Raw genomic sequence first — 12775 nt, forward strand, 5'->3', positions numbered from 1 at the left:
ATACTCCATCTGCTATCAGACGTGCAATCTGGGTTATATGAAGCGAAGGGAACACTTTTTCAATGCAATTATTGAATAAAGTCGTTATTTTTGTTTTCTTCGCTTACAAAAAAATGTTCCCGTCTAACTAAAACTTTACATAAAGCTTTAAATAAAGTCAAATACAACAATATAAGAGATTACATTGTAAATATAACAACATATAGATAGCAAAGAAACACACAAGAGAAAACTAATCAAATAAAGGCAGTCCTGACAGTTTAAAAAAATATCTAAAGAATTTGCATACTAAAAGATATTTTTTTAGAGGTTGAAAAAGACAGGAAAAAATAGGAAAATTAAAAAGGTCAAGAAACTTCCATTGGACCACTTGGTTTGACACCAAAATATTTTATTAATTCAGTACTGTATATATATTTGTAACGATACAAACTCCCTAATCATCGGGAAGAAGGAGGCGGGAACCGGCGCACAATCAAAATACTTTAATAATTCAAAAATAAACAAAACAGCGCGTCAGCCCCTCACGGCGACTGACGCGCACAAATAAAAAGCAAACACATAAAATAACGTCCCAGGCCTGGTCCTCTCTCGTCCTTCACGGTCGTCACTCCAGTTTTATATCCTTCCATCTCCTACGTGGGACTCGATACTGGCGGTGGGGCGCAGGTGTAGCTCATCTCCAATCACTACACCTGGCCTCACTCCTCGTTCCCACGCCTCTCGGCCCCGCCCCACTCGCCACAATATTGTTTCTAAATTTAAATCTGTTTCAATTCATCACATTAAGTCTCCAAAGATAATACAGAGAAAATACAAAATGTTTATGTTTGTGAACTGCATCATGGTTTGTCTCTGCTGTAGATCTGCTGGATTCAGTGCAGCAGGATGAAGGAGAGCAGAGAACAGCAGAGGAACAGGAAGCTCTGAGAGACGCTCTGAACACCATTACACAGATTCCCTGAGCAACATGAGATGACCTCCACATTGCTAACCATTGAACGACAGATTTCTTTAGAGATACAGCCTTTTACAACCAATGGCTGGCCTCGGGAGTTCTCTGATGAAAAGACAGAAAACAAAGGTTAATTCAGGCTAAGCTAGCAATTGGTATCATCTGTATCAAATGTTTAAAATTATGATAGTGAGACAAAAATAATGACTTGAAAGTTCTTTTTCCTTCAGATTCTTAGGTGTTATTGTAAAGCAGCCGTCTTCACTTCCTGAACAGCTCAATATGTTTGAGCAGCTCTTCTCATCACAATAGTAACATTTCTTTCCATTAGGAACCATAGTTCTGGGATCTACGGGAGGAAATTGTTTTTTTTTTTTTTTTGTACAAAATATAATGGAATAAATCTAATGAAATAGCTATTTTCAATCATAACTGCCAAGCTGCACCCGGCATTTAATTTCCTGATGAAGTAAAATAAGTGTTGACTTATAGAGGAGATATTCATTTGCATTGTAAAGTGCAATACCTGGAGTATATTGGATGTTACACAGGTCTGTGTCACAGCATTTTATGACATTCCTTAGAAAGCCAACATTTTGGGAACCACTACGACAGTCAGCAGAACAGCCTTTACCCCTTGACATAGTAGTAATGCCCTCTAAAAATATCAATGATACAGTCACGGTTTTCGCTGCCTGAAGGAACACGGAGCCGAGGATAAACGAAATAAGGCTTTTATTATATCCAACACAGGCGATATCCAACATGGAGCACAGAGGTAGGCACACGTTAGTAGCAAATGAAGCATCAAGTTGCAAGTGAGGAGACCCGACAAAACAGAACTGAAAGGACAAGGCTTATGTACAAAAGGATAATTGGGGAAACACAGGTGGATGGCATGACTAAATTAACAGGGACATGGAACACATGAGGAATAGAATAGACACACCTGGGAACTAATCAAACCAAACACGGAAAGACAGAAACTGGGTCACGGGCAAAAACACATTAAATGAGTCCAGGTGTGACAGTACTCCCCCCTCCCGGTAGGTGCGTCCTCACACCGTAGAAACAACCGAGGGAGGCGTGGGTGGGAACTTGGGAGGAGGTTCCGGTGGAGGACGGACTCCCAGGAGGGGGCCAGCAGACAGGGACCACGGAGGAAGGAGCCAGGGAGGAGACGACGGAGGGAGGAGCCAGGGAGGAGACAGGAGCAGGAGGAGCCAGATGGTCCACCAGAGACCAGCCAGGACGGAGATCCAAGGTGGAGTCGACGGCGGGAGGAGCCATGGTGAAGGAGGGGTCGACGACACCAGGGGGCCGACAGGCGGAGACTGCACCGGTGGGTGAGGAGCCCAAGATGGAGCAGCACAGCCGCAGAGCCAGGGGGACGTCGAGGTTCCGGAGGGCCTAGGTGGAGCAGAAGGCTCAGGCGACCAAGGCGGAGGCGGGGTCCTGGCAGACCGCTGTGGAGCCGGAGCGACCGAGGATGGAGGTGGAACCGGAGGGAAGGAGGAGCCTGACAGAGCCGGAGGGATGGAAAGACGAGGTGGAACCGGAGGAGTGGAGTCCCGAGGCGGCGGATGGTCGACGACTGACCAAGGTGGAGCCGGAGGGACGAGGGAGCCCGGTGGAGAAGGTGGGATGACAGGCCACGGTGGAGACGAGGGAGCTAAGAGCCAAGGCGGAGCCGCTGGGTCGAAGGACCGAGGAGGAGTCCAGGGCTCGGAGGCTGGAGGCGGAGACAGGGCCTTAACGCGCCAAGGCGGAGCTGGAGACTGGCAGTCCAGCGGCGAACCATCGCGCCCCGATGGCGCGGACTGAGGGTGAGCTGCAGGGCTGACTGGCACCAGCAGGGATGACGAGGAACTGGCTGGTCTAGGAGGAGGAGAGAGGAGAAGGATGGGAGGAAGGACAGGAGGATCAGGACTGGACGGAACCAGCGAAAGTGGAGTAGAGGGACCAGCAGGTTTGGGAGGAGGCGGGAGAGGGAGGCTGGGAGGGAATACAGGAGACACAGAAGATTCAGGGCTGGGTGGAACCAGCGGAGACACAGATGATTCAGGGCTGGGCGGAACCAGTGGTGAAACAGAAAATTCAGAGCTGGGCGGAACCAGCGGAGACACAGAAGATTCAGAGCTGGGCGGAACCAGCGGAGAAACAGGAAACTCAGGGCTGGGCGGAACCAGCGGAGACACAGGAAACTCAGGGCTGGGCGGAACCAGCGGAGACACAGGAAACTCAGGGCTGGGCAGAACCAGCGGAGACACAGGAAACTCAGGGCTGGGCGGAACCAGCGGAGACACAGGAAACTCAGGGCTGGGCGGAACCAGCGGAGAAACAGAAGATTCAGAGCTGGGCGGAACCAGCGGAGATACAGGAAACTCAGGGCTGGGCGGAACCAGCGGAGAAACAGAAAACTCAGGGCTGGGCGGAACCAGCGGAGAAACAGAAAACTCAGGGCTGGGCGGAACCAGCGGAGAAACAGAAAACTCAGGGCTGGGCGGAACCAGCGGAGAAACAGAAAACTCAGGGCTGGGCGGAACCAGCGGAGAAACAGAAAACTCAGGGCTGGGCGGAACCAGCGGAAATGGAGCAGAGGAAATGACTGGAGGAGGTAGGAGTGGGAGACTGAGAGGGTATACAGGGGAATCAGGGCTGGACGGAACCAGCGGGGAAACAGGAAAATTAGGGATTACCTCCATAGACCAGTCCATCAGATCCAGAACTTGCTCCATATGATCTTCAGAGACCGCATATAGCTCACCCTCAGTCGCAGGAGTGTGGGCAGGGCTTTCCTCCACGCCCTCGATCTCCACGAGGACTCCCACGATGCACGGTGTGGCCGGCTCACACACCTGGTCAGTCGCGCTCTCGAGATCCCGTTCCCTGTCGGTGAATGGCTCGGGCTCTGCGGCTGCGGTGGGCTCTGGCTCCGTGTAGCGAGTTGGTGGCTGGCTGGTCTCTGGGTAGGGAGTGGGACTGGCGAGATCCTCTACGGGGCTGACGGTGAAAGATGAGCCATTTCTCGCCAGAGTCCACTCCACGTATGCGGCGAAATCCTCCCGAGGACCATCTTCGGGCGACAACGCTCTGCACTTGGAGTTCAGGCTGGTGTTGTAGAAGGTGCAGAGCGCGTCGTCCGGGTAGCTGGTGGCATTAGCTAATAGCAGAAACCGTCTGGTGTGGTCCTCGAGAGAGCGTCCTTCCTGCTCCAGCATGAGGAGGAGGAATCCGGGGCTAGAGAGAGGATCCATCAAACACTACAAAACAAAAAGACTGAGAAAAAACGAAAGCAAAACGGAGGGAAAGACGCAGTTTTAAACTTTCTTTTTTTTATGGTCGGGTCTTCTGTCACGGTTTTCGCTGCCTGAAGGAACACGGAGCCGAGGATAAACGAAATAAGGCTTTTATTATATCCAACACAGGCGATATCCAACATGGAGCACAGAGGTAGGCACACGTTAGTAGCAAATGAAGCATCAAGTTGCAAGTGAGGAGACCCGACAAAACAGAACTGAAAGGACAAGGCTTATGTACAAAAGGATAATTGGGGAAACACAGGTGGATGGCATGACTAAATTAACAGGGACATGGAACACATGAGGAATAGAATAGACACACCTGGGAACTAATCAAACCAAACACGGAAAGACAGAAACTGGGTCACGGGCAAAAACACATTAAATGAGTCCAGGTGTGACAGATACAGGAAAGACCACATTATTGTACTTTTTTTTTGATGGACAGTTTATTTATAAATATTTTAAAGAAGCAGTCAGAGTAAAAAAAAAAAAACGGCTACAAATCAAAAAAGACAATTTTTTTTTTCATTACAAAGATTTTTTTTAATACTATTTGAATTGTTAGCATAACAACCTGAAAGATAAACAAAATCAATAATATATCAATTCTATGAGAAGTTAAATTTCCACTGTTATAATAGCATCTTCATCAGTTATAAAAGTACAATTCAAAACATCCTAAATGGACTTACCAACTTCCTGTACTACTGTGGCACTCATGCACTTGGAATATTTCGTGGGGCATGTGTTAACCTCTTGATCTAAACTAGAAACATTCATAGGACCATTACCTCTGCTGCACTCATAACAGATGAGAGAGTGTCCTTTAGTAATAAGAGAGGGAGACAGTGGAAGAGAAACATTGATTATCTATTTATAAATAAATATCAGTCAGTCAAGCTATATGTCTTTTTACCTGCAGGGAAAAGAACGAACAGAAGAAAAACTGAGATCTGTAGATCCATTTTTGATCAGAAGGTGAATGAGATAACTTGCCTGGTGGAGCGCCCATTTTATAGCTTATCAGAAGGGGAGGGACTTTATGGGAAAAGTTAAAAAATGTAATGTTAATAACCTTGAAATGAAATAGTCTAGCTTATTCAGTTTTTAAGAATAATGACAAAAAATTATCATATTAAATAACATTCTTCCTGTAACATTTTGCAATATATTTTTTATTTACACCCCAGTTTAACAAATGAATAAAATGTAATCAATGTATTTTACAACTCAATAAAGGCTGTACAAAAAGAAATTTGAAGGTTTTTTTTTTCCTGAACAGGTAGTTCTGTACAATAAGAAAGTCACAGGTGTGAAGCCTCAGTTCAAAACCAACTATTAAAAAAAAAGTAAAAAATTGAAAGATGCAATAGCAGCAAAGGAAGGATCAGCTCCCTTTAAACACTTGTGGTTCTGAATTCATTTACAAAGTAAGTGTTCACCCGAAGCATACGAGTGTTCAGGTGTTCACATGCTTTTGGCCATAATGTGTTATTTTAAACTGACACATATAAATGGCAGTATTATAATTATTTTGTAGTAGCTTCAGAGAGGATAAAGGCATGCATTAAAAAATTTACCAAAATAACAAAATCACCTTGATCACCTTCAGCAAAAGTTAAAATCCTTAACAAGTTATTTGTCTGAACATATGTATGATCATTTCAGGCATTCTCATTAGTTACACAAACCAGAAACATGTTAGATCAAGTGACGTCAGTTAACCTTTAGTCATTGCATGCGGTGGTCATTTGATAGCATTGTGAAATACAGTAGGTGTTGTTGTGGCTTTGTTCTATAGTGATACATAGTGAATAAAGTTTTTTTTTGAGGGGGAAAAAAATCACAAAGCTGTTTATAAACTGAAGGCCTTTATCCCTGTATGATATTCAGTCTATATTTTATAGAACAAACTTTAAACTTGTATTCTTACATTTTATCCTCTAAAAGTGCTCAGAATCACAGAAGAGAAGCATCAGTGTGTGCTGTGTGTCACAGTGCAAATGTGGTCTGGATGTGGTGTGTGTGTGTGTGTGTGTGGCGCGTGTAAGTGGAGTGTGTGAAATGAATGTCTGTGGTTGTGTGGATATCACTAAAGAGGAAAAACAAACATGATAACCAGAATGCTTTTTGTAAGTCTCTTTTTATTTTTTTTATTTTTTTGTCATATAATTACAATACTGTTTAAAAATAAGCATACACAATATACATTTTTGATGCACATTCTAAGATGAACATTTCACAGTGGTAGTGGACATCTGAAAATAAACATTTTATTTTATTTATTTATTTTGTACTGTGCACTTGCTCTATTTTTCAGTTGTTGCTTACACGGAACAGTATTTACCGTACAACACATAAAATAGTATAATTCTGATTATATATTTATTAACATGAATATACTTTTTTATTATTTATTTTATATTATATATATATAATATAAAAGATTTATTCAGATAAACACCAGAGTCAGTCAGTGTAATCTAAAGACCATTGCGATGTTAAATTGCGAAGATCTTGAGTTTTCGTTTAAGGGCGTGTCAGTGGTGGTGCGAATTTCGATGTTTCGCCATGAAAAAGGAGGTTGCTATAACTCCGACATGCAATGTCCAATCTGCACCAAACTTCACATGTTTGATAAGACCTGAACAGATCTACATGCCCATATTCAGTTATGGCCATAGCGCCACCTGCTGGCAACAGGAAGTAACATGTTTTACATTGTAACACACTACTCAAAAGCTTTGCAATGTTAAATTATGGAGATCTTGAGTTTTTGTTAAAGGGCGTGTCCATAACGCCATGACAAAATTTGATGTCTCGCCATAGGAAGAGAAGTTGTTGTAACTCAGACATAAAATGTTCGATATCCCCCAAACTTTACACGTTCGATAAGACTCCTGGCCTGAACACATCTAAAGGCCAATATTCCATTATAATGATAGCGCCACCTGTTGTCAACAGGAAGATTGGCACATATAAATGACTTTGACATATTCCACTTATATTTACGACATTAAATGCATATTTCTCACTGTTCACCTTTTTTTACTAACGCAGCTGGCTGGCGGTGAGCCCGGGTGCGAGGGCCCGTTCATCGCTGCTTGCAACTTTAATGTTTATATGTTTCTTTATATTTTACTGTTTTTATTATTATTATTATTATTTATTTATTATTATTATTGTTCCTCAAGATAATTTTGGCTGGTTGCTATGCTTTTCTAGAGTGTTCTAAGTTTGTAGACATTGCTATAATTACAAAAATTACAGTAATGACTAATTGCAACACTAAACACTGTTGTGTGTGCAGGTTATGTGCGCACCTAATTAACCGTATTATATATAATTATTTTTTTTTTTTTTTGACAAATTTGTACCCAGACCTGAGCTAAACCTGACAAAACTCTCTTTTGGGCATGTCCTTATTTTATTATGGTATAAAAAAGGGTGACTTGGCTAACGAGGGGGTGCATAATCTGGCAGGGGTGCAGAATTCAGCACAATACCAGAAAACAACAACAATAAATTTGAATTTGCTTCCTATTAGATTGTTTTTATTAATGTCTGAAATTACCTCAACCCAAAATGTAACCTTGCAATAATGCAAATATACAGAAATAAATAACCGTTGTTCTGACAAAACTTGTGCAATATTGATGTGCGGTTGCCCAGTAGAGCAATCTGGTCGTTTCTGTATCAAGTGTGGAATATATAAAACATGAATCAAGTCTTGGCTGTATATTTTCTAGCCCTATCCTAGTAATGCCTTGATTGGCTACGCAGACCTGGCAATCCTGTACCGTAAAAAAAAATTGTCACCCAAACATATGTGAAACGCCTTCTCTCAATCGTTTCAAACTCTTATTGGTTGATACTCGTGTCAATCATCTCTTCAGCATTGTGATTGGTCAGTACTTGTGCTTGCGTTGTAGATCCAGTGTTGCATCTGAAGCGGCTGTTTCAGCGATAAACTGATATAAAAGAGACACATATTGGTAAGATTCAGTCGGTTTAACAGATGATAAATGGTTTAATATTTATAAAACACATCTTGTTTATAATATATGTACTCTAGTTTATTAGTTGTGTCGTGTTCTGGTGCGTTAACTGACTAGCTAACATACTACGTTAGCACAAAGAAGGGTTAGCATGTTAATATAGCAAACACTAATCGGGATTCTCACGTACTGTAATTTATATAATTTCGATTTACACTGATTTTTAATGGACAAACCATACTCACAGTAAGTGAACAGTGATTTCTCATGTCATTAAGGTAGTTTATTACTAAAACATTAACGTTACCTGATGTGTATAGTTAGACAGTGGGTTGTTTGACAGATAGCTATTACGTGTTCACTAGATAAATCTAGAAATATTTCTTACGAAGTAAAGGTTATGGCTTTATGTATTTACATTAATAGAAGGGAGGTTGTTGTTGTTGTTTGTTTTTTTGTAACTTCAGTCATTAGTCTAGATTTCCTCTCCAGAGGGGATGAGGGCTAATTTTAATTTCTAATTATAATTTTCTGATGAGGATATTTTGAACTAGATTTTTTTTAACCTAATATACCTAGGTATTATAATGTTGTGACATTGTATCGTTTATATTTTGAGAAATTCAATTAATATTGTTAACTACTTGAACTATGTGATGTGTTACCTTTCATTACCTTGTATTTGAGTCTTGTTTAGTGGTTTGTATAATGGAAAGCTGTCTGTGCTGTCTGCTCATCTAAAAACTGCTGATTTTGATGTTTCTTGATGTTCTCAGCGTGTTGGTTGTATGTTTTCTGTGTGTCTTTCACATGTATCTCAGTTTGACATCATGACGACACTTGATGATAAGATCCTTGGGGAGAAGCTGCAGTATTACTACAGCAGCAGTGAGGATGAAGAGAGCGATCATGAGGAAGAGGAGAACGCATCCAAAAGCATCCGAGACCAGGAGGTGCTGGATGTGGAACTGGACTACAGCGCAGATGGCAGTTCGGTCAACACTGGTGCGGTTAAATGGCAATTATGAAAACAAAATTTGTACTTCTATCTCTCACAGACTCTGATTAAAAGATCCTGCATCCACGTTCATCAACCACACTTCTGTGAAACTGAATGTGTTTCTCCCACAGGGCCGAAGGGAGTGATCAATGACTGGCGTAAATACAAACAGCTGGAGAATGAGCAGCGCGTGGAGCAGCAGAAAGAGATGGAGCGACTCATCAAGAAACTCAGCATGACCTGCAAGTCACATCTAGAGGAAGAAGCTGACAGACAGAAACAGAAGGAGCTGCAGGATAAGATCGCAGGCAAAGTGAGAAGCACACTATACACAAATTATCATACTTGAATGGCACCGAATATCACAATATGATTGTCTATTTTATTATCATTATTTTTTTAATTTGTAATATTTTTCAATGTTAATATTTTTTTGTTAATATATATTTTATATTTAATTTTTTACTTGTTATATATATATATATATGTATATATATTGTTGACTGAAGTACATAAAATGTTTTTAATAGTTCAAATTAATTTGAATAACCTTAATTATTTATATCAAATGGACATTACGTCTCATGTTTAAAATTAAAAACAAAATAGTAAAAATATAAGCAAATTGTACTACCTTTTTTTATATTCATTGCACTTTGCCCTCCTCATTCCGAATATCATCAACAAAATTTAATTCTCCTTTTTTCTTGTATTTTACTTCAGATGAACCTCCGTGTGGATGATGAAGAAGAGGAGGAGGATGATGATGATGATGAAGCCTTCCTCCAGCAGTATCGGCTGCAGCGCATGGAGGAGATGCGTCGGCAGGTGTGTGGAGGGCGGCGCTTCGAAAAGTTGATTGACATCTCATCGGGGGAGGAGTTCCTGCGTGCCGTAGACGAGGAGGGCAAGAACACTCTGGTGCTGGTCCACATCTACGAGCCAGAGGTGCCTGCCTGCCAGGCCATGGATGGAAGTCTGCTCTGCCTCGCACTGCAGTACCCAATGGTAACAATGATGAAGAAATGTTTTCATTATAGGGCTTTAAAGGAATAGTTCAGCAAAAAATTTACTCACCGGCAGGGCATTCCGGATGTAGATGTATTTGTTTATTCATCTGAACTGATTAGGAGACATTTACATGATTTGCTCACCAGTGGATCCTCTGCAGTGAATGGGTGCCGTCAGAATGAGAGTCCAAACAGATAATAAAAACATCACAGTAATCCACACAACTCCAGTCTTGTGAAGTGAAAAGCTGCATTTATAAGAAACAAATCCCTTAAGATATTTTGACTTCAAGTCGTTGCTTCTGGTCCTTTGTCCATAATAAGATGTCCTGCGTTGAAAAAGTCCACCTCCTGTGTATTTAGAATTGTTTTGGCTTGTAAGTTGTGCTTGATCTATGCAGATTTCTCTCCTGATTCAGACAGTACAACTGTTATTATGGATAAAGGATTCATATTTTTGTTGGAAGTAATGGTTTCAAGTTAAAAATGTCCTGATGGATTTGTTTCTTACAAACACGCAGCTTTTAACTTCACAAGACTGGACTGGAGTGGTGTGTATTACTTGAGCCCTTTTCACACTGCCATTCCGGCAAATACAGGGGTAAAGTGTTCCTGCAATTGGTCCCTGGTCGCTAGATTTGGCACTTTCACACTGCCAGTGATGACCCGGTATATGTGCGTGCTTTCACACACAACCCTTGAAGATCCCGTAACGACACGGGACATCAGCGCGTGACGTGTAATGTACGAGTCGACAACGCTTGGCACGTTATACTTTAACTGAAGCAAGCAAACGATCTCTGCGTCAGCACGGAAAGTGAGGAACTAACTGATCTCTGCTTCATTACAGTTTGCACATATGTTTTCGTCGCGAATGTTGATCTTCCTTCAAAACAGCCGGTAAAAGAGTCGCGCGATAACGCGCGTCATCACTTCGATACGGAATTAGATCTGGCTTTTGTTCACACAGCGCTCGTTCCGGATCGATTACCGCAATGTTACTAGGTCCCCGACCCGGGTTAGATTCGGTAATCAATCCCGGGACGTGGTTGCTTTCACACAGAAGGCGACCAGGCAATGTTACGGGAATATTGCGGGTCCGACGTGCAGTGTGAAAGGGGCTTTGTGGTTTATTGTGATGTTTTTATCAGCTGTTTGGACTCCCATTCTGGCGGCACCCATTCACTGCAGAGGATCCATTGCTGAGCAAGTGATAAAATGCTACATTTCTCCAAATCTGGCGAAGAAATAAACTCCTCTACATCTCGGATGGCCTGAGTAAATTTGCAGAAATAAAAAATGTTGGGGTAAGGTGTTCTTTTAGTTTGTATTATGTTGAGATTTCTTACTTCTTTGTTTCTCTCCATGACCTGCAGGTGAAGTTCTGTCGAGTCCAGGGCTCTGCGGTCGGCACCAGCGCTCTTTTCCGCAGTTCAGCTTTGCCGGCCCTGCTGCTGTACCGTGGCGGTGATCTGGTGGGGAATCTGGTGCGTGTGTCCGATCAGCTCGGAGATGATTTTTACGCCACAGACGTCGAAGCCCTGCTGCAGGAATATGGGCTTCTTCCCGAGAAATACACACAGTCAAACAAACACTCGTCTATTCGCAATGCCGCTGTCACTCACCCTAACGATTCTGACAGCGACCTGGATATAGACTGAATGTGTGATGTCTGTATACATACATGCACACCAAAATATACACTCTTGTATACTTCCACATAGTGATTCAGACCCAATACAGTGACCAAAAGCAAACAATGGCTGCAGCTAAGTAAAATGTGAGATACACTACTGTAAACTCTGGATTTAGGCATTTCACAGATCATGATTACTGGAACAATACAGTAGATATCATTAGATGTGTTTATATGTGTGTCTTATTTCTGACACTTTTGGAATCGGGATGGTTTCTTTATGCAAAAAAAATGCAAAACCCTTCAGAGAATCCTGCATCGATGTTTCACTATTTATTATAGTTTTAGATGTATGTGTTTGTTTATTTGTGTGTTCTGGACATATTAGTTTGCTTTAGCCTCTGTTAGTTTTATACATTTTGTAAACATATCCATCAAGACAATTGCATAAAATAAAAACATGATTGTAAATAGACCCTTGTCTTGTTTACTTTCTCTGCATGTTAAGGAAAAAAATTGGTTTACCACTTATTTTATTTTGCCAATGCTTACATTTCTGGTCGCTTTCTTGTGTTTTAGTTAGTGTAATGTATATATTTAACAGGCTACTAGTGTTGCAGTACTTTTTTTTTTCTAATTCATGTTGAGTTAACCACATTTCTGACTTATTTTATTCATATATAATGTAGAATATAAAATAATGAGAAAATATGCATAGTAATACATAAAACAAATATTTTAATACAAGCAAATTCATACAAGTATAGAAAAAAAACATAATTAAATTTTAAATAAACTTAAAATGCATAATTTAATAGATTTCATAGAGGAATAACATTTCCCAATATAACCAATCATTAATCCAGTATAT

General features: G+C 41.4%; 2 protein-coding genes across 3 annotated transcripts; one reads left to right on the forward strand and one right to left on the reverse strand.

Moving 5' to 3' along the window:
- Positions 1–769: 769 nt before the first annotated feature.
- LOC127985557 (urokinase plasminogen activator surface receptor-like) lies at positions 770–5342 on the reverse strand. The gene is made up of 4 exons (XM_052587609.1): positions 4953–5342; positions 1482–1613; positions 1164–1304; positions 770–1060 (listed from the first exon to the last, which is right to left on the reverse strand). Exons 1-4 carry the CDS (start codon positions 5038–5040, stop codon positions 876–878), a joined length of 546 nt encoding a protein of 181 aa, XP_052443569.1. The 5' UTR covers positions 5041–5342; the 3' UTR covers positions 770–875.
- Positions 5343–8097: 2755 nt separating this feature from the next.
- Positions 8098–12379, forward strand: LOC127986503 (phosducin-like protein). 2 transcript variants are annotated; one of them, XM_052588775.1, is made up of 5 exons: positions 8098–8255; positions 9080–9263; positions 9390–9571; positions 9982–10266; positions 11645–12379. In XM_052588775.1, exons 2-5 carry the CDS (start codon positions 9089–9091, stop codon positions 11927–11929), a joined length of 927 nt encoding a protein of 308 aa, XP_052444735.1. In that variant the 5' UTR covers positions 8098–8255; positions 9080–9088; the 3' UTR covers positions 11930–12379. The 2 variants fall into 2 exon arrangements, with proteins under 2 accessions (XP_052444735.1, XP_052444736.1); XM_052588776.1 differs by lacking the exon at positions 8098–8255 and adding an exon at positions 8263–8504.
- Positions 12380–12775: the final 396 nt, after the last annotated feature.

This window comes from Carassius gibelio, chromosome B21, assembly GCF_023724105.1.
Source record: "Carassius gibelio isolate Cgi1373 ecotype wild population from Czech Republic chromosome B21, carGib1.2-hapl.c, whole genome shotgun sequence".
Taxonomy (NCBI): domain Eukaryota; kingdom Metazoa; phylum Chordata; class Actinopteri; order Cypriniformes; family Cyprinidae; genus Carassius; species Carassius gibelio.